Raw genomic sequence first — 21,189 nt, forward strand, 5'->3', positions numbered from 1 at the left:
GAACCGAGTTCTGGATGCTCAGCCACTGAGCCACTCCAGTTGGGTACCACCTATAATTTTTTAAACATTTTTTTTTACTAAAATACTTGCATTTGTGAAGAACGAGGGACAGGACTACCAGCCAGGAGCTGAACAACTATCCTGCTCATTTTTAACATGTCACTCGTATGGTTCTCTTTTATATACCTTTTTAGAATTGTTTTTTGAATCTCAGTAAACAAATTTTATAATTTGGGAAGCAACTCAGGTGTACATTTTGAAAATAAGAGCAGTAACATATAATAGGAACTATATCTGAAATGAGATCCAGATATACATTTGAAAAGAGTATTGTTTAGAGTAGAAATAAGGGTTGTATAATAATAGGATAAAGCATTAGGTATATATTTTGTTAGTGAAGTTTTTAGGTTTTAGAATGTATGACATGACATTCTTTTGGTTGTAGAGGGACTGGTTTACCTCATTAGGGGTCTGGAATTTATTTTGGAGTTTGGAAAGGGTAGAGATCTAACTACTGTTTTTCTCTAAGGTTACCTACTTTCCCTAACACCATCTATTAGACATTCTTTTATTTTCTGATGAGAGGAATCGTAGAATCACCCATATCATCTAAATTCAGGAGTACATCTGGTCTAATTTGTTCCAGTTATCTGTCTGCTGATGTCACACTGCCCTCCTGTTATTTACAGGGTAGCATTATGTTACGTACCATTATGTAGTGTTATGTAGAATTATAACTACAGTGTGTCTGAGTAACTGGTAGCTTGGTAGGCTTTTCATTGAACACCCCTCCTTCTTTTATCCAGAACTTTCCTGGCTATTCTTTCCATGTTTATTTTCTGTAAGATCTTTAGGGTCAATTTGTTCTAGCTATCAAAAGAGAAATTCACATTTTTTTTTTTGGTGGGGAAAAGAATCCCACCATCACAACAAAGGTACACATTAGTTACAGATTACATTCTGATTTTAAAAAATTAATTATGGAAATATGTGCATCTTAGAGTCAAGAAATAGAATGATAAAAAGAAAGATGTGTTGCCTGGAACTCAACAAAACCTGCACAGTAACAGAGGATTTGGATCTTTAACATCTCATCCTGAGCTCACACTCTTTTTGGCAATGACACACAATGTTGGTTCATATACCTACCATGTATATATGACGATATGGGAGGCAGAAGCATTCTTATTTTTAATTTTGATTGAGAAAAGAAAGAAAGAGTAGCTCTTCAGCTCCCCCTCAGAGGATACACTAGTTCCTAGGTGAACTTTCAGTCAGCATTTGTTTTGTTTTAGTGTGATCTTCAGATGGTGCTGGGTTGTGCGTTATAGGGAGAACACATTTCTTCTCCCCAGAGAACGTGACATGGATCTTACCTGAAGAGGTCTTAGAAAAGCCAGCATTCAGATCAGCCAGTTAGAATGACCTTTGGACACAGTCTCTCCCAGATAAAGATGATAGAAATTGGGTTCACGAAACCATACAGGTTCCAAGTGTACAACTCAGTAAAACATCATCTGCACACTACATCATGCACCCATCACCCCAAGCAAAGTTTCTTCAATCCCCATTTCCTACCTCTACCCCCACTTTGCCCACCTCCACCTAGATCCCACTCCCCTTTCCCTCTGACTATCACCACACTGTTGTCTGAGTCACTCTCTTCTCCTTCTCAGATACGTATGATGTGGATGTTTTTATGGTTGATGTTCCAGAGGTCTCTTAGAGTTTCCTCATTTTTAAAAATTCTCTTTCCTTTTTGATGCTCTAATTGGGTACTTACTGTTATCTTGTCCTCTAAATTGCTGCTTCGATCCCCCACTTCATCTAACCTGCTGTTGATACCTTCTAGTGCATTTTTCATTTCAGATATTGTGTTCTTCTTTTCTCAATGGTTCTTTTCTATGTTTTCCTTTTTTTTTTTTAATGCTTACTATCTCTTTCTTTAAGTTCTTACTGAGATCATCCATTTTTTCCCTAAGGTCCCAGAGCATCTTTACAACCATTGTTTCAAAGTCTGCATCTGCTATTTTGGTTGCTTCTATTTCATATAATTCTTTTTCTGGGATTTCTCTTGTTCTGTTGCTGGAGGCATATTTCTTTGTCTCCCCATTTGTCTCTGTGTATTAGGTAGATCTGCTATGACTCCCAAACTTGTCATGATGGCTTTATGATGATGTCTTGTTGGGCTCAGTGGCACAATCTTCCAGGTCACCAGAGCTTCATTGCTCCAGGAATGTTTCTTGTGGTTTATGTGCACCCTTCTGTTGTAGTTGAGTCTTGAATGCTTTTGGCCCTTTCATGGGTGGAATTAACCCTTCAGGCTGGGTGACTATAAGGGTAAACCTCGATCACTATGTATGAGACACTGTACAGGGGCTGCCCCTCAGGTGGAGTTTTTCCCAGCAGAGTCTAGTGCCTGTTGGAATCACACTGCTGAGTGATTCAACAGGTAGGAGCAGTGGTGCTGGCTGTGTCCTCAAGGTGGGAGAGATTGGCCCTCTTTCCAAAGCCACACAGTTTCGTCACTTTCAGAGTCTCTGCCAAAGCCTCCCCAGAAAAAGAGGGCCCCAAAAGGCATTGCTAGGTGCAGCCAGAAAACCCCCCTCTGCAGGACCTGAGTATGGCAGAGGGGCCTCACCAGCAGTCAGGGACTAGGTAGTGCACTTCTCATTCTGGTGCTGTAACAATAGGAGTGCTAGTTCTTGGGAAGGTGCCATCTGGGTATCCAGGCAGACTGAATCACCACTGATTTTCACCACCAGATGATACGTGTTCTCCTCTCCCCATCTCTGTTGCTCTGGGCTGAGCATCCCTACATGGGGTTGAGACCCCGTGCTCCTGGGGGAGGGAGTTTTGCAGCCCCAATATCCCTGTAGCTTCTCAGCCATCACTGCACCTGGGTGCAGGTGCTATCCCTTTCCACATCTCCGCCCTTTTTACTAGTCTCTATGTGGCTTCTTTTGTAAATCCTGGGTTATAATATTTCAGTTCAGCTAGGCTTCACTTGGTTATTCAGGTTGATTGCGCTATAATTTAGCTGCAAACCCAGTTTGGGGCTGGGAGCAGGTGGGTGAAGGTCCCACCTCATCTGTAGCCATCTTGGAATCCAAGATAATACTCTTTTTTTTACCCTGACAGGCAGCCTTGTTTGCACTCCAGGAGCTTTTTGAAGAGACATATGCTCCCCGGCCTATCTTTGTAAGTTCTGAAATGTTGATTTTTGTTTTTTATTAATATTGTCATTTGAGGGTAGGGGTTTTTTTCTTGCATAGAACTACTGATAGTATCTTTCGGTAACCACCTACTTTAAGTTTTCTCTTCACATTCCTCCTACCACCACCTTAAGACGAAGCAAATGAATCTGGAAGTGGTTGGTGCAAAGCAGAGTGTTCTGGCTGGATTGGTATCCTGAAGCCAGGGGCTTAGGGTTGTACCCTCCTTAGGGCCTTGCATGCTGACTTGGAGTACCCAGCGCTGAAAGCAGCAGATTGCCAATTTATTAACTCAATAAGCAGACCCATTCAAGAATCCTGAGGTTGCCTGGTGAGACTAAAATGGAATCTAAACTAGGACTGTGCCACAGGAGGAGGCCAGGCCAAGCTGAGGATCGTGGGAAAGCCTTCTCTAATGAGACGGGATGTGTGAATTCTGAAGCAGCTCTGGTCACAGCATTTGCCTCTGTGGCTTTCCCTTTTCCTTGCTTCCATGGTTCCCCAACTCCCCCCTCACTTGACATGTGTCTATTCTGACAATTGTAGAATATGCTACCTTTGAGTTCCACAGTTCTCTTCCCTGTAAAAGTACACAAAAAGTCAGCTTGCTTATTTTATTTTGTCTTTGTGACTGAACTCTTCATTCCAGCCTGTATTGTTGACTGAATTTGCCTTGTTAATTCAGATTTCAGGAACAATTGTCGATAAAAGCGGGCGGACGCTTTCTGGACAGACAGGAGAGGCATTTGTCATCAGTGTGTCTCACGCAGACCCACTCTGGTGAGGCATCATTCTTTCCTTGACTCCATCCCTTTTTGGGGACCTTCCCTGATGGCTATAAGTGTCCCTCTTATAGTTTACGACTGTGCTTGTTGGTTTAGTAATAAGATTTAAAAACTATTGTCAGCACTTACACTTTCTGCAGTGCTTTACAAAGGTTTTTATTCGCTATTTATGGAACAACCAGAAGCAGTCTAACTTGGAATAAGATGGGGAAAACTCAGATTTTTATCTTCAAAATTAACATGGCTTGCCCGGCCGGTGTGGCTCAGCAGTTGAGTGTCAACCCTTGAACCTGGAGATGACCATTCGATTCCTAGTAGGGCATGTGCTTGGGTTGCAGGCTTAATCTCCAGTGGGGGTTGTGCAGGAGGCAGCCAGTCAATGATTCTCTTTCATAATTGGTGTTTCTATCTTGCTCTCACTCTCCCTATCTCTGAAATCAAGAAAAGAAAAACAATTTTAAAAAGTATTAAATTAACATGGCTTTTCCATTCTATTTTAACATTTCTCCCAAATGTTTTCTGTCATATTAGTTTAAATTACATACTGTGAGTGAAATGGAAGCTCCAAGAGTATATACTTTTTCTCCTGTGCCTTCTCCATAAATGTGCCATTTATTTCTTCTGCCTAGAAGCTGTGCTCATCCTCTCTCTCATTCTCTCTCTGTCTCTCTTTGTCTCTCCCTCTCTGTATCTTATCTTATCTCTCTTTTCTCCCTTTCTCCTCCTCTCCTCTCTCTTTTGCTCTCTCCTTCTCTCCCCCTCTCTCTTGGCTCCTTGCTCGCCTTTAAGACTCACCTAGAGGGTCCTCTTCAGGGACCCACCTTCTCTTACAAGCCCAGGTTGATGTTCCTCTCAGAGTACTCTGTTTACTTTTATTATAGCCTTTGCCATGAAAGTAGTAGTAATAGACATTTACTGAGAGTTTGCTGTATGCCAGGCTTGATTCTAAGTGATTTATGAGACTATTTCTTCTAATTCTGGAGACAACACCTGGTGTAGGTACTGCTGTTTATGGCCTCATTTCATTGAGAAAGGGGACTGAGACTTAGGAGTTGTAACTGGCCCAATATTAAGTAAATAGTGGATCGAGAGACAGGGGCATGCTCTTGACCACTGTGCATACCCTATTTCATCATTTATGTGATGTTCTTTTTCACATTTTTATGTTTCTAGTTTCAGGGCTGATCTTCCAGTTGATTTAGTGTGGTAGTGTGATTTCATGAAGGCTGGTGTAGTATAGAATGCTTGGTTATATTACTGATCAGGCCTGATAATTAAGAAAGTAACTGCATTGAACTGGGTTGTGATTAGCTCCTTAACAGCTTATGGGCTTTTTTAGAGCCATCTCTTAATCATCTATATTTCTCCAATGCTAGGTAGAGTCCTTGGAACATCAAAGGGATGCAATAAACATTTAACAGAAAAACTAAAGATAGGAACGTGTAGGGATCTCTGAGGACAAACTTTATGTAGTTTTGAACTACATAAACATTTTGAACAGTCTTACTTTCATTTCCTTTCTCTCTTCCCTACCACATTGCACCAAGGAACCCTAGTAAAAGTAAAAAGTAAAATACAGGGCGGGGCCAAAGTAGGTTTAGAGTTGTTCGTATGGAAAATAATACTGTAATTAATGAGTAATAATACAAGAATAAACTCTGTCTTTCATATACTTACAACTGTAAACCTACTTTTGCCCCACCCTGTATTAAAAAGAAAATATGTCAGAGGTCAGTAGCTTCATAGTTAATTCCTGATTTCCTGCAGGCCTCAGGGGTCCCCAGTGAGGTGGGTTTTGGAGGGGTTTCAGGCCCTCACTCTTAAGTCAGAGCAGCTTTGCTTTGAGTAAGTTTCATCTGCTAAACAGAGAGACCCTGGTTTTATATATAAAGAAGCCAACTTAGCCCTAGTGGCTGTGGCTCCGTTGGTTGGAGCACCATCACGTACACCAAAAGGTGGCAGGTTCAATTCCCGGTCAGGGCACATACCCAGGTTGTGGGTTCGATCCCTGGTCAGGGCTCCTGTAGGAGGCAACTGTTCGATGTTTCTGTCTCTCTCTCCCTCCCTCCCCCCTTCCCCCCTTCCACCTACTTCCCTTTCTCCCTTCCTCTCTCTAAAAACAGTGAAAAAGAAGCCAGCTTAATTTTTTCATCATTCACAAGTTTTTAATAAACAACTTCATTATAAAAAATTGTTTTGGAAAATGTAATTCTGTAAAACATTGAAAAATTTACTTTAACAAAATTACACCCTGTGCATTTTCCAATGGCACTTATATTTTACAATTAAAAACCTTGTTTTATATAAAGCCAAAAATATTCCAAGAGGTTATTCACTATGTTTACAAAGTGCTAATAGGTTTTTGTCTTGTATTTTTCTCTTTAAATAATTTTGGTGTTAGGAAAGGGGGGCTCCAAAGCCTTGGCCACTGGGAGGGAGGGAGGTGTATGAGGAGAAGTGGTGTTTCAGGAGCTCTGGTGCCAAATATTCAGAGCTAGAGAGGTGCATATGGGGAGAATCAGCTAAGGAAGAAATCAGACTGGAATACTTCTTCCAGACCCCTCCATAGAGGCACTAGGTGATCATGGTGAACCCTTCTCCTGTCAGAACCAAAACACCCTTTTCCCTAGCAACAGACCCTACTCTCCAGTGGTGAAGGTCATAGCCAATTCCTTCCACAACAGGTTCCAAGTCCGGGAGAGGCCAAGGTGGGGTCCCAGAGGAATCTGGATTTTTCTGGCCAACATCTGCCTAAGGCAGAATTTACTACATAAGTATCCTTGTTAAAAAGCAAAATATGAATCTTGTACAATATAAATTGTTTAAAAAATTGTGCTTACAGATAACTCCTAGATAAGAGGAGAGGTGGAGAGGAGTTGGAAAAAACAGCTACCAAAAAGAAGGAAGGGGGGATTTATTTACTTATTTATTTTTTAAATCCTCACCTGAGAATATTTTTTCCATTGCTTTTGAGAGAGAGTGGAAGGGAGAGAGAGAGAGAGAAACATCAATGTGAGAAAGACACATCGATTGGTTGCCTCCTGCACGAGCCCGGGGATCTAGCCTGCAACTGAGGTCCGTGCCCTTGGCCAGAATCAAACCTGGGACCCTTCAGCCCTCGAGCCGACACTCTAACCACTGAGCAGGACGGGGTAAGGCCAGAGGGGGTATTTAAAGGGCTACTAGGGGAAAGTTTAGGAAAGCCAGCTTGATTTATAAGAGGGCAAGTTTTTATGGAGCAAGGACTACGTCTTGGTTTACTAGCCTCCTAGAGTGGCTTCCACATACTATTAATGTTCCTTCTATATCCAAGCTTTTTCTTTTTCTTTCTTTTATGTATTGCTTTAAAATCAGATGTTTGTTAGCAGTGGTGTTTTGCAGGCATTTGTCTCACAGTATGCCATAACCAAACTGTGAGCTCATTTCAGGAATCAGGTCCATAGGCAGGTTTCTTTAGCCACAGGACCATCTGACAATGGAAACATGGACAGGAATAGTATTCAGTGTGCAGGAGCCTTGAGTGATGTGTCTTTGACTATAGCTCCATCGAAGTGCTTTGAATCAGGGATTTATTATCTGCTTGGTTTCAGATATATTCCTTTATTATAACTCTTTATGTGCATAAATATTTTGAGTAAAAGAGGATGCTCTTGTTATCTTCTTGTTTTTCCAGCATTGGATTGAATTGTGCTCTGGGTGCAGCTGAAATGAGACCTTTTATTGAAACAATTGGAAAATGGACAACAGCCTATGTCCTCTGCTATCCCAATGCAGGTGTGTATTTCAAGGGAGCTGCACTTGGGGAAATCCAAATACACGGGACATGGGTGGGTACAGTAACATCTTGATAAAAGAGTTTGTTTCGTAGGTCTTGGTATATAGTGAACACTCAGTTAACCTATAGGAATTTTCTAAGTGGAGAATGTTTGGGTCTAGACCACTGTTTTCCTTTAGACTTGAAGGAACAGTTTGGCTTAGCCTGAAAGCTTCAGAATTGGGCAGAACTTTGAGGAATGAAGACTAGTCCCATAACTGATAGAGCCTTGCTTTTGGTGACAGTCCTTACCGTGTGGAAGGTGACCGGAATGACCAGTGCAGAGAGCGGGAGAGGGAGCCCCCATCTCCTTTGTCACTGTTCACAAAGAGCAGATGTCTTGTTACCCTTTCCCTTCTAAAAGTTAGGACTTCTAGTTTACACTATAAAAATTACCGAGGGGTTTATAGATAATTCTCAAACTATTCAGCTAAATAGTGGTAATTCATCTGGGTTAACCTGATTTCCTGGTGAATGTTTTGAGCACTGCTTAGGTACTTAAGGCTAAATATCATTTCCCAGCATTTTTTCCTCCAAATATATACATTTTAACACACAATCAATTTTATTTTCCACCAGTATCGAGGTAACTGGAAGGGCATACGAAATTAGAAAATTAGATACTAAAGTTTTACTTGGGAAAATTTATTTGAAAGGAGACTGGTCGTGTTTTGTGTTTTTAATTGCATGTCAGGTGCTCATTAGTTTGAAGGGCATAGTACTCCCCCTACCCACCCCAAGCAGCTGGGTAATGAATGAATTTCCTTTATGGGAAGGGGTGGGGAATAGTGGGGGGTTCTGTCCCATGTAGCAGTAATGCTTTTCTTTCAAATGGAAAGGAAATAGTGGTGTTTATATTCCTCTGTGACTTTTGTTTTTGGTGTGGTGTTTCTATTTACTGTGTTTAACATTAAGAACTATTTGTTTTTGCAAGTATTATAATGCACCATTTAACTTAAATATAAAGTTTTCTAACATTTTAACCTAAAGCTTTTACAGATACAATGTCTGTTTGTTAGGGAGTTTCCAGTAATGGTTGAAATACCTTTTTTCAGGTCTTCCCAACACCTTCGGTGACTATGACGAAACTCCGCACATGATGGCCACGCACTTAAAGGTCAAGTGTACTCTTTTACTTGGTTCTTGAGAGAGGGGAATGAAGTTTTAGATTTAGAATATTTAGAAGCAAAATTTTTTCCTAAATAAATTCCAGTTTATGTACTGTAATGAATAAATCTTAGTTATTCTGATTTGACCTGGTAGAGGTAGAGGGGCAGGCTAACTGTCAGCCTCCTTCTCCCAGTTGGTACTGGTGGCTGTTGGAAAATTCCCAGTGAGGTCCCACTGAAACTAATTGAAACTCGCCTGTCCTGCAGCCCTCCCAAGTGGTTTCCCCCAGGCCCAGACTCCTTATTTCCCGTCGTCACCACCCCATTCTCCTGTCCCGTATGTCTCTGTCCTGGAACCCTGTACTACCCACTGCCTGGGCCATGACCCCATACTACCCGTCTCCCCTCCTTACCACTAGCCCCTGGTCTCTTTTCTTCATTCCTGGGATCTGTAGCTTCTGGCTCCCTGACATTCTCTCCTAAACTATTTCTGACTTAATTCTTATAATTTTAATACCTTATGTAGATGCTCTTTTCAGTGTTTGGACTTCTCAGTTTCTTGCCTTCCTCTCTTGTCCTTCAAACTAGCCTATGGTTAGACTCCAGACCCACACTGTCCTGTATGCAGCCACTACCACTTGAAATGTGGCTTTTGTGACTGAGGAGCTGAATTTTTAATTCTTTAAAATTTTTAATTAATTTAAATTTTAAAACTTTGTGTGTTATTTGAAAATGCATTAGCTAATTCATATTCAGCTCAGCATATGGGCAGAAATCTTTATTATGATCAGAGAAGCAAACAAATACTACATTTTAAATGGGATAAAGAATTTCATAGTATCTGAACTGTTTTAATGTTATATCTGGGGCATTAAAAGCTCTGAATCCAGAGTTAAGTGTGTTTAGCTCTCTTTTTAATATAAAATTAGTTATTCGGGGAATGTAGGATTTTTTTCTGCTGAATGGGTAGTGGGGAGTTTAGAATTCAGACAAATTCCCTGAGACTTTCTTTTCCTAAATTCAGGACTTTGCTATAAATGGCTTGGTCAATATTGTTGGTGGATGCTGTGGTACGACACCAGATCATATCAGGTAGTAATCACTTCTGAATATTTTACCTTTTATTATGGAATGAATTATGTTCTCTTCAAAATCATATGTTGAAGTCCTAACTCTCAATTCCTCCAATGTGGCTGTATTCGGAGATAGGGACTTTAAAGGGGTAATTACGGTAAAATGAGGTCACATGAGTAGACCCTAATCCAACATGACTAGTGTCCTTATAAAAAGAGTAGATTAGACACAGACATAGTACAGAGAAAGGGACAATGCGAAGACACAGAGAGAAGACAAGCCAAAGAGAGAGAGGCCTTAGAGGGAAGCAGCTCTGTTGACACTTGATCTATGGAGCCTCCAGAACTTTGAGAAATAAATTTCTGCTATTTAAACTACTGTACTCGGTCTGTGGTATTTCATTAGGGCAGCCCTAGCTACCTAAGATACCTTTATATTATGAAAAATTCCAAAGATAAAATGAATGCCCATGTGCCTAACACATAATTTTCATAATTTTTAACATTTGCTATTCCTATTTTACCTATTCTCCAACTGTCCCCCCCAGACTATTGTTAAACAAATCCCAGATATGATAATATTCTCCTCTTAAGTACCTAATTAATGTATGAATGGTCAAGGAGGAACAGCTCATATTTCCTGTGGGCAGATACACACCTCCCTTAGATTCTCTCATGAAAGGAAACACGGTGAGACCACTTGCCAGCCACAGTCATTGCCAAGTGAGGCAGGAGGAGGGTGTGTGAAACTAGAGCCTGGTGAAGTTGTGTAAGTCCTTGCAATTCTGCGGCTTTTGAGAGGATTGGGATTCAGTGGAATAGAACATATTTAGGACCACATAGTTTGGTTTCTTCCCTAGAGTGACTGGTGGTCATATTTTGAGCCAGTCAGCTCCCTGTTCTGAGTCTGTTGTGATGTGTATAATATGTTCTCTGTTGAATTACCTACTATTTCACTGCTTTTGTTGACTTCTGTGATAGACTCTATTAAGAGTCTGTCTATTTTTTAAATATCGTGTACATCTTCGAAAGCTGTAGTAGTTGAATATAGCTTATCTTCATATCTCTTTTTTTTCAAAGTTATCTCTTTTTAAAAAGTTGTTTTTAAAATAAGTGTATGTTAATAACATACACATAGGTATATATGTCTCTTTGTCTATCATTCTGGATTATATTAGCCAGATTTTTCCAGGTTGATCAAAGATATAATCCATTAAAGCTGATAAAGGTTCAAAGAGTATAAATAATCAGAACACATTTTTAGGAGTAATCATTTTGGTGTTTTAATGATGTATTCCTGTGTACCCTCCCTACTCTGTGTGCCGTGCTTGGTAAAAACAGACCTAAAGGATTTAATTTCCTTCACCCCTTGTTTGCCCCTCCTTCTCAGCCATGAAGCCTCTTTTCTTTTAAACTACTGAGTAGGCAGCAGGGACATGTGTTGTGTGGGTTTGGTGAAGTAAAGGACATCCATGGGTCTGGGAACAGGAGGAGATGTGCTGTTTGCCTCTGTGCAGACTGTCTCCGCCTCTAGGTGCACAGCTCAGAGTGCGGAAACTGGTTCCGTCACGCACAGCAGGCTGGGCAGGTTCGGAAAAGCTAGGGTTAGGAATCCCTTTTCCTGCTTTACTGAGAAAGCTAAAAGGTGTAACTGTTGCTGCATATTTGAAACTAGATATATAATTATGTGCACAATTGTATTAAATAGACTTCATTTTATAGCTGGAAATTAGTTTTATTTTATTCTGAATTAGTGGATATAGTGTTTTCTCTTTTAATTCAGGGAAATTGCTGAAGCTGTGAAAAACTGTAAGCCTCGGGTTCCACCTGCCACTGTTTCAGAAGGGCATATGTCACTGTCTGGTAAGTAGTCCAGCCATGGGTTGTATGGTTTCAGAAATCATTTGTAGATGAATTTAGTATGTTTGTCCTGAGTGATAGTGATGTTTGTGCCAACCACTTGTTTGTTCCATAAAGAAGGGTGTGTGTTTTTCTTGGCACTTAGGTGGGTTCTAGTGAAGAACCCTTTGTTTTTCTGGGGGTGACATTAACTTCCCGGGAAACATGAATGAAGGCAGGTGATTTGCCCAGATGCCCTTGGTTAGAATTAGAACTCACATGGCCCCGTCTCTAAATGTTACCTCTTTGAAAACATAATCTTCGGCCCCAGCCTCACAGTTCTTATCATCAGATTTGCTGCTAGTTAATGAAAATTTCAAATTGCCAAGATTCTATGTTTTGTAATGACACAGCCTCTTCCTAAAAAATTTTGTTTGTTTCTAAAATATTGTCATGGTCTCACATTTGTCATATGTTCAGAACTTTAAAAAGAGTTGTGATGTTTACTTTTTTCTTCTGTCCTCAGCAGTCCTGAGGTAGGTAGCCTCCCTTTTCAGAATGAGTTTTGATGTTCAAATAAGGAACATTGGTAAAATAGTTCATTATGCCAACTACTATAAAGTAATTTGAAATTTTCCCCATGATACTTTAATGACATATTCTTAAATAGTATCTTTAAGCAAAAAAAATGTCTAAAGAGATTCTTAGAGAACTGCAGATGGCACATATGGGGAGTTATGCACCCTAATAATTTAGAATGGAACATTTCTCTAAAGTGAGGCGTTTTTGTTGCTTATGTTTCCCTAGCAGAGTAAATAAAAGATGAGTGCCAGCAACGGAAGCACCCACTTTTCTCACTCAGAACGAGCCGCACAGACAGTAGCAGGGAGGGAGGTGAGGATGGGTCGCAACATGCCCGTCAGGCTGCTCTGTGTCCTTATGCTCCAGACAGGATGAGGTTAGAGGAAGGGGGGTTTGTGATACCCCAAAAGTGACTTTTGTCACACAGAGGTGTGGTAGAATAGTTTATTTCATCCTTCGACTTTAATTAATTAATTTATTTTTAATTGTCACCCGAGGATATTTTTCCCATTGCTTTTCAGAGAGAGTGGGGAGGAGAGAAACATTGAAACATTGATGTGAGAGACACACATCGATTAGTTGCCTCCCGCTTGCACGCCAACCGGGGACTGAGCCTGCAGCCTAGGTATGTGCCTTTGTCCGGAATCAAACCCAGGACCCTTCAGTCTGTGGGCTGACGCTCTAACCAGTGAGCCAAACTGGCCAGGGTCATCCTTCGATTTTAAAGCTATTAATTGACTTCAGCCAATGACTAACAATTAAAATTGTCAACCTTTACCAAAGGTGAAATAAGAAGGGATCCATTTAAATATGATGTTTAAAAAGAATTTATGTGTAAGAATGAAAAATCTTTTTTCCAATTTGAATTTCTTGTGCTATCTCTAAATTGCTTTAAAAATCACCTTCAGTTAGCCCCGGCAGGTTTGGCTCAGTGGTGAGAGTGTTGGCCCATGGACCGAAGGGTCCCAGGTTTGATTCCCAGTCAAGGGCACATGCCTCCGCTGCAGGCTCTATCCCAACTCCAGTTGGGGCCCTTGCTGGAAGGCAGCCAGTTGATGTGTGTCTCTCATATTGATATTTCTCTCTCTACCCCCCCCACTCTGTCTGAAAACAATGGAAAAAAATAATAATACCCTTCATCATTTGTTCACTAAAGATCATTCAGAGCCTTGAAAATAAACTTTAAAAAAAATAAATCTTCAATTAGATTTTAAAAGAATGACATCAAACATACTCTTTTAAATTGTTCTTTTGTAAATTACATACTTGTGAGGAGTGTAGTGTTTAAATCAGCAACTTTGCATTCATACTAGATCAGAAGTGCTTTGCCTGAAATGCTTGGAAGGCAGCGATACAGAATCTCTTCAGCATTTAAAGCTGTTATCTCTGCTTGTCCGCCCTGGAGGCCTCAGGACCTGACTAGAGACCAGAGTCACCCTGAGGCTGGTAGGGGTTGGGGTGAGACTGTTAGGGTCATTAAGAGCAGAAAGGGAAATCACAAGCCCAGACCAGAAGGAAATGCTCTTCCCAGTTGGGGAACAAACACCTGTCTATATTTATTATTTTCCTCTCCTTCATACCTGTCTCTTCTTCAACCAGTGCTTTGGAAAGGACTCAAAAGACATTTTCTAGTCTCATTTTTACAGTAACATTATGGGACAGATACTTTTCCTGTCTCTGTTTTATAAGCTCAGAGGCTGTGAGAAGTCATCCAGGTTGTTCACTGAGATGGCTGGGAAGGGCTTGAACCGAGGCTGGTTGTCCCCAGAGCCTGCCTTTAACCTTACCCAGCAAGACTCTCCTGACAAGTTAAATATAATGAGCTGAACAAAACAGTTAAAGGCCTTTTCTGTAGTGATACTTTATACCATGTTGTTTTTACCTCAGTGTAATGTATCCACATTTATTATCCGATTTTGCCCCTAAATTGGCCTGTAATAGGGCAGATGCTGTTACCCCTTGGCAAAGAAAGAAAGAGGTGCAGGAGCCCCAAGTGGCTTTGCCCACAGTCTGCTCCTGAGTGTGAACCTGCCACAGTAGTACCTCTTTCTCCCAGGGCTCAGCCTGGGCCCTTCCTGACCCTGCTCAGTCTTGCTGGCTGTGGGCTCTTGGACTTGAATCAAAGAGACATGGTAAAGCTGGTGAATTAAGAAAGCTTGCTCCATCCCGCTTCAGGCTGCTGTCTGCATGGACAGCTGTGGAGTGGACAGTGTGGAGCACTCCTGGGACATCATGGCTTTTGCCCCAGACATATATTCTTTTCTCCCCCACATATATTCTCATTTATTTTTAACATAAAATATGAGTATTTTTATATGAACTTTACAGATTGAGAAATTTCTTAAATGACAAAAATAGCAATTTTATGGATACTCCTCACCACAATAAAAGAAAAAAAATACATTCTCAACTCTCCTGAAACATCTTTCTTGTGTGTGTACAACTAGAGGTTAACAGTGGCTGATAACCAATAATCGTTCCACTAAATACAAAACTGGGCAGTGGCATCAGTTAATTGCCTACTGCATTGGTAGGTAATTTTTACATAACGTGCCAGCAGAACATGATCTTAAATCCTAGCTGAGCTAGGAATGGAGCTTTGAATTAAACTGATGCCAAAGCCTCTATTTGCAGTATTTTACCCAAGAAATTTTAAAATAGGCATAAATCTACATTTTAATGCTAAGAATATGTGCTTAGTAACCCCCACCAACTTAGTCAAGCAGAAATTAACCAAACTTCAATGATTACAAGACAGAAATTTAATGAAAATTGGTCCCTGGATATGTGATAATCCAAGGGGCTAAATAGTTACACAGGGACTGTATTAGAAATTTAAAATAAATGCTGAAGTAAATGTTACATGTTGTCATCACCTGATTCACCTTCGTCCTTCAGGTTCCTTAGCACATCCCTCTGCCTCTCCCTGTGTCTTTTGGGATAACTTCATGTCTCCCTGTAGTTACTCCTGACCCGCTGAGCTCCAGTTCAGTAGCTTTATCATTAACCTCATCGTGTGCTGTGTAAATTATTTTTGCAACCTCTTTAACAACATCACAGCAGGTCATTTCTGTTTCTGCCTTTGCAGCTTGCTTGGCCTTGCCAATAGCACAGCCCCAGGAACCATATGAAACACCCGATGGGTCAGTCGTGTAGAGTTGTGCACCGTCATTCCCTCTGTCAGACCCTAGCGTGGAACTGCAGCCTCAGGTCTGCACTGTAGAGTATGTGTGCATGCACGTGCATGGCCACTGTCTGCAGGATACTTGAGCGGAACGTTAGAACCAAAGTTAGATCATAAGTCGGAAGCTTCTTCTCTTGCCATGTCTGCTAAAGATAGAGAGCATCTGCCACAAACCTGCTGCCATTCCAGCATGTTGATCAACACTGAGGAGTCTTTGTTGGACCCTTCTTCGTAAAGTTTAGAAAGGACTTAGTTTTCTACCCCAAAGACAACACCATCTTTACATCTGATTCCAGTAGTATTTTCCACAGCCTCCACAGCATATTCAACTTGAAAAGCATTTCCATCAGGAGGGAATGTAGAGGCTGATAATCCATACCCAGTGCCGACTGAGCTCATCCTGCGAAACCAGTGGACCATGTAGGGCTTCAGGGCTTACAGCGCTCCCCCTGCACCACAGCATGCAGGCTAGCCTTGCCCCAGACTCTTGATTAAATAGGGAAATTATATTTTTTTCTTGTTTGTCAGAGCTGGTATGATTCAACTCTTAGAGAAAATTGCGATTTAAAATCCTGGAATATTTCTTTTTTGAGTGTCTGATTGTAAATGTAGCTGCAACATGTAGTTTAATTTCCTTAGAGGAGAAGGCGCTGGTCCTGTTTTCAGATTGCATCTCCTGTCTCGTCTGAGGGGCTGTGGCACAGAAGCTTTTTACTTTCTCATGAAAACATTTGTATTCCGTCTGTCTCATGTCACCATCTGCATTTTCAGAAATTTTCAAAGTGCTTCTCCTTTTAAGGTCTGGAGCCCTTCAGGATTGGACCCTACACCAACTTCGTTAACATTGGAGAGCGCTGTAATGTGGCCGGATCCCGGAAGTTTGCGAAACTCATCATGGCAGGAAACTTTGAGGTGAGCATCTCAGTACCAGCCTTGAGGCATCTGCCGTGCTTTGGTTCAGACAGCAAGCAAGCGAAGCAGCTCTTTTGACAGCCTTTGATTGGCTGCTAGCAGGGCTGCTGGAAGTGTGAGAACTGTGGCGTGTGTCTGCCTCTGGCTGGGCCAGTAGGGGGACAAAGCTTCGAAAATCAAGGCTGCTCTTGTCCTTATTTGTCAGAAAGTACTTCATCTGGGTTATGAGGTGGGATGAGATGGGGGGTCCGGGTTTAGCTATTTTTTTAATTGGGAAGTAAGTAAAAATTTGTGAATGCTCTTCATTTTGGCTTCTCACCAATCCTTGTGGGGAAAGTGAAAGTCAAGAAAGTCTCGAGTTCTCAGGACCACATCAGGCAGTGACTGACGTACTGATTCTGTTTGCTGCAGGCTGAAGCACATACACAAGCACGAAGAAAGGACAGGCCCTGCCTGGGACGTTCACATGGTCACTTGGCCAGAGTATTTTTAAGCTAATCCCTCTGTGGATGAGCAAAATGTAATCCATATAGAGCCTACCCTAAACATCTGGACGGAGGTTGTTTTTCTTACACAAATATGAACTTAAAAATGGAGGAGTTTGGTCTGGGCTTTAATGATAACTTACTTTATCATCAAACTTTTCTCACTTTAAGGTTTTACAACCTTTAGGAAGTAGATCATCCAGAAACCACTATCAAGGTGGACTTTGTTTTAATCATAAAGAAAGGACCCGTTTATCCCCCTTTCTGGATCCATTGGTCACTCCGCATGGCCTCCTGCCGTGGCACATTAGGTGGGGCCTGGTTACCTGGTTCCTGACAGTTCCCGTCAGTCTCTTCCCTTCCTTCCTGCTATGTTCATGGCCATGTGTGCTTCTGTCATGGTCCTCCCCAGTTCAAAAGCTCCCTCAGCTGACTTTTCTGCATCTAGGATAAAATCCAAACTCTGCAGGTCATCATGCAGTGCTCTCCACTTAGGCATCAGCTGCCTTCCTTCTCATGTGTCCCCTGAACGTTCCAGGAGGCTTGTTCATGTTTGCTGCCTTCTGAATCCTGGTGACCCTTCATAGTGTATAGTGCTCTTCAGTTGGCAGTGTTTCTATTTATGTTTTGATTTATGTTTATGACCATTCTTTAGCTTTCAGATTTGACAGATTGCACACTGAGAGCAGAGGGCATTTTAGGAAGAAGCAAACAGAGGGTAACTTCTGCTGTTCAGTAAGGTCTTACCTTCTGCCAGTCACTGTGCTAAGTGCTGTTTGCATCATTACTCATTTAATCTTCACAGACCTATGAGAGAGGTACTATTATCCCCATTTCACAGATGCGCAGTTGGAGACTGATATTTCACAGCAAGTGATGATAGACCCCAAGTCCACACAGCTCAGCCCTTAACCACTCCTCTCTGCCTAGGGGACACAGGAGGAGGAGGCGGTAGAAGTAGGAAGGGGAGGGGGAGTGGGTCCTCATTCGATTTTAGTTCCCCATGAGTTAGTGATCTGTTGAAGATCAAAGAGCACTGGCCTGAAAGAACTCCAGTCCTGTCTTTTTGCTCAACATGTACATCTTTAAGAAATCACTTCACCTCCCTGAGCTGATGTGGGAAGGTTGGACCTACAAACTGTTATTCTATGACTTATGAAATAGAAAGGGCGGGCATTGGCAGTTTTCCAAGCTGTTTGGCCTCGGGCTTCTTGCCATCTTTTCTCTGCACCCTCCAGCCCATCCCCCAGGCCCCAGCTAAAGACCCTCCTTCAGGAAGCTTTCTCCATTTCAGTCCTCAGAGACCTTGCCCTTCTTAGTGTCCATCCAATCTTGGCACATGACTCACAGACTGTGACAGCGCCAGTAGCTTTTTATGTGACCGTGTCTTATGCCCCCAGTGAGATGTATTACCTTCAAGAATAGGGATTATGACTTACACATCTTTTTATTCTTTACCATATATTTTTTAACACATTGCTGATACCCAGAGTGGTTTTATTGTGATACTTTTACTCTGTGTAACCTCGTATCATTATAAATGGCCTTTCCTGTGGCAGATGCTAAAGGGCCTTGTTCTCTCACAGTGATTGCTAAATATCTCTGGTTGGTTTTTTTGAGCTAAGAAAAAATTATCACACTATGAAGTGTACAATGAAGACTTAAAATTAAGTCGGTTGTATCAGTCAGAAAGCATTATTGAACATGTATATTTTGGCCAACATTGTTCAGAGTGGGAGACACATAAGACCTTTAGATTTCCAAACACTTAAAATCTACTTTGAGGAATAAGCTAAGACTTACGAAATCACGAGGAAATGGTAATGTAATAAACCATGTGATGATTATAATTGTTGCAGAGGTTTAGAGGCAGCAGGTCATTGTGGAATAAGCAGTGTTTCTTCCCAAAGAAGGTTGTCTGGAATGCTGATTCTACAAGATATCCCTTCCATGGTCATAGTGGGAAAGGCTGCAAGTTGTGTTCTGTTCTTGGGGATTTACAGTATATAATAGCATATTAAAGGATTCTAAATGCCTTTGAGTATAAAAACCTGCTGACATTTACTTAACTCATATTTCATGTAACATCTCTTAGCTGCCTACAGTGTACACTTTGCATGTTTTGGCAAACACTGGAGAGTTATGTACGTTTTGGATGGTTTCTCCAAAGGACTTTTTCTAGAGGTGGGACTTGAGCTGGGTCTTAAACAATATAGATGGGAAGGGGAGTGCAGAGGGACAACATGATCTGTGGCACAGGTAAGAACAGACTTGGCTGGGTGCAGGGGAGGAGTGGACAGTTCAGTTAGGGAAGAAGTTAAGGCCAGGCCACAGAGACCCGAACTCCAGGCTGAGGTTAGGTTCTTTATGGCAGGAAAGCAGCCTCTTGGGTTCTAAATAGTGACATGATGTGATGGGAGAGATGTCTAAGGTTCACCTGCAGTGATTGATGGGAAGAGAGGAGAGTGGGCCTGGAGTCAGGGAAGCTGGCCGGTGCGTCGAGTATAATTCGAAAGGATTGCTGGGGATGGCGAGGAATTACTTTGTTAGCCTCTTGACAATCCCTGTTCTCACACTGCTTCCTCTTGTTTTCTTTCCTCAGGAAGGTCTGAGTGTTGCCAGAGAGCAGGTGGAAATGGGAGCCCAGGTGCTAGATATCAACATGGATGACGGAATGCTCGATGGCCCAAGTGCAATGACCAGATTCTGCAACCTCATTGCTTCCGAGCCTGACATTGCCAAGGTTGTATAACATTTTTATTTATAAAGGCAATTTACATCACTGATTTAACTTTGTTATTTGTCCCGTTGACCTGTCTGTCATACACTAGTTTTCTGTTTTCCTATGTCAAAAGCCCAATGGTTTCTGATTGTCAGTTTTCTCACTTAATGTTAGCCTTACGACAAAAACCAGAATTCTCAAGAAGCCCAGTGGTTTCTGATTATAGTATTCTCACTTAACGTTATCCTTACAACAAAAACCAGAATTCTCAGAGATGCAACTTCAGCTGGGCTGTTCCCAGGCTTCTGACATTGATCACAAGAATTGTCTGACTTTCCTCTGATGTCTGGGTAGACGAAGAACACACTTTCTATGTCTCTGAAGGATATACTTAACCTTCTTGCAAAATCATTCCTTCCATCCCCACTAGACGAGGGAGCTCAGTTAATTCTTCTTCATCGAAGGAAGAAGAGAGCTTAGGTTTATCACAGTGAGACAAAATCACAAAACAAGATTAAGTCAGGGTGGTATTGTGTCAGCTTTTACATTTTTTCTTTAAAAAATGAAAGTTTTTGTGTCAGTCTTTTAAAAAATTTTTAGATGGGCCTGGTCGGGCGTGGCTCAGCGGTTGAGCATCTACCTGTGATCTAGGAGGTCGCGGGTCGATTCCCGGTCAGGGCACATGCCAGGGTTGTGGGTTCGATCCCCAGTCGGGGGTGTGCAGGAGGCAGCTAATCAATGACGATTCTCTCATCATTGATGTTTCTATGTCTCTCTCTCTCCCTCTCCCTTCCTCTCTGAAATCAATAAAGATATAAAAAATTAAAGTATTAAAGAATTTTTAGATGGATTTTAAAACCTTAAAACTCTCACCTCAGCTGGCTGGTGTGGCTCAGTGGTTGAGAGTTGACATATGAAACAGGAGATCACAGCTCAAATCCCAGTCAGGGCACATGCCCAGGTTGTGGGCTTCGTCCCTGGTGGGGGGCGTGCAGGAGGCAGCAATCAATGACTCTCTCATCATTGATGTTTCTCTCTCTCTCTTTCCCTTCCTGTCCCTGAAATCAATAAAGATTTATTTAAAAAAAAACTTACTTCATTTTTCTACCATTGAATTTGTGATGACTAGCATTTTTTTACATTCTTTTCTTCTTTTTTATTTTTTTATTGATTTCAGAGAGCGGAAGGGAGAGGGAGAGAGAGATAGAAACATCAATGAGGAGAGTCATTGATCAGCTGCCTTCTGTACGTCCCCTACAGGGGACCAAGCTTGCAACCTGGTCATGTGCCCTGACTGAGAATTGAACCTCGATCTCCTGGATCCTAGGTCAATGCTGAACTGCTGAGCCACACTGGCTGTGCTGTAGAGAATTTTTAAGAGTTTATTTGAGCCAAACTAATGACTTATGCAGGGGGCCAGGGGGGTGGGCAAGTTCTCAGATGCTATGGAAAATAACAGTTTGCAGTTT

The 21,189-nt window shown here is 41.6% G+C and overlaps 1 protein-coding gene and 1 pseudogene across 7 annotated transcripts in view; one reads left to right on the top strand and one right to left on the bottom strand.

Moving 5' to 3' along the window:
* The window catches only part of MTR (5-methyltetrahydrofolate-homocysteine methyltransferase), a 94,118-nt gene that overhangs the window by 22,799 nt on the left and 50,130 nt on the right, over positions 1 to 21,189 (top strand). For all 6 annotated transcript variants that reach the window (XM_081124269.1, XM_081124265.1, XM_081124266.1 and 3 more), the window contains 8 exons: positions 3,142 to 3,201; positions 3,901 to 3,995; positions 7,674 to 7,774; positions 8,870 to 8,931; positions 9,948 to 10,015; positions 11,780 to 11,859; positions 16,401 to 16,513; positions 19,601 to 19,741. In XM_081124269.1, coding sequence (XP_080980395.1) covers positions 3,142 to 3,201; positions 3,901 to 3,995; positions 7,674 to 7,774; positions 8,870 to 8,931; positions 9,948 to 10,015; positions 11,780 to 11,859; positions 16,401 to 16,513; positions 19,601 to 19,741 — 720 coding nt within the window. The remainder of the gene's footprint in view (positions 1 to 3,141; positions 3,202 to 3,900; positions 3,996 to 7,673; positions 7,775 to 8,869; positions 8,932 to 9,947; positions 10,016 to 11,779; positions 11,860 to 16,400; positions 16,514 to 19,600; positions 19,742 to 21,189) is intronic.
* Positions 15,277 to 16,000, bottom strand: LOC308550444 (proteasome subunit alpha type-3 pseudogene; annotated as a pseudogene). Its single transcript has one exon. The product of its transcript is annotated as a proteasome subunit alpha type-3 pseudogene (transcript).

Source organism: Miniopterus schreibersii (assembly GCF_964146895.1).
Source record: "Miniopterus schreibersii genome assembly, chromosome: 21".
NCBI lineage: Eukaryota > Metazoa > Chordata > Mammalia > Chiroptera > Miniopteridae > Miniopterus > Miniopterus schreibersii.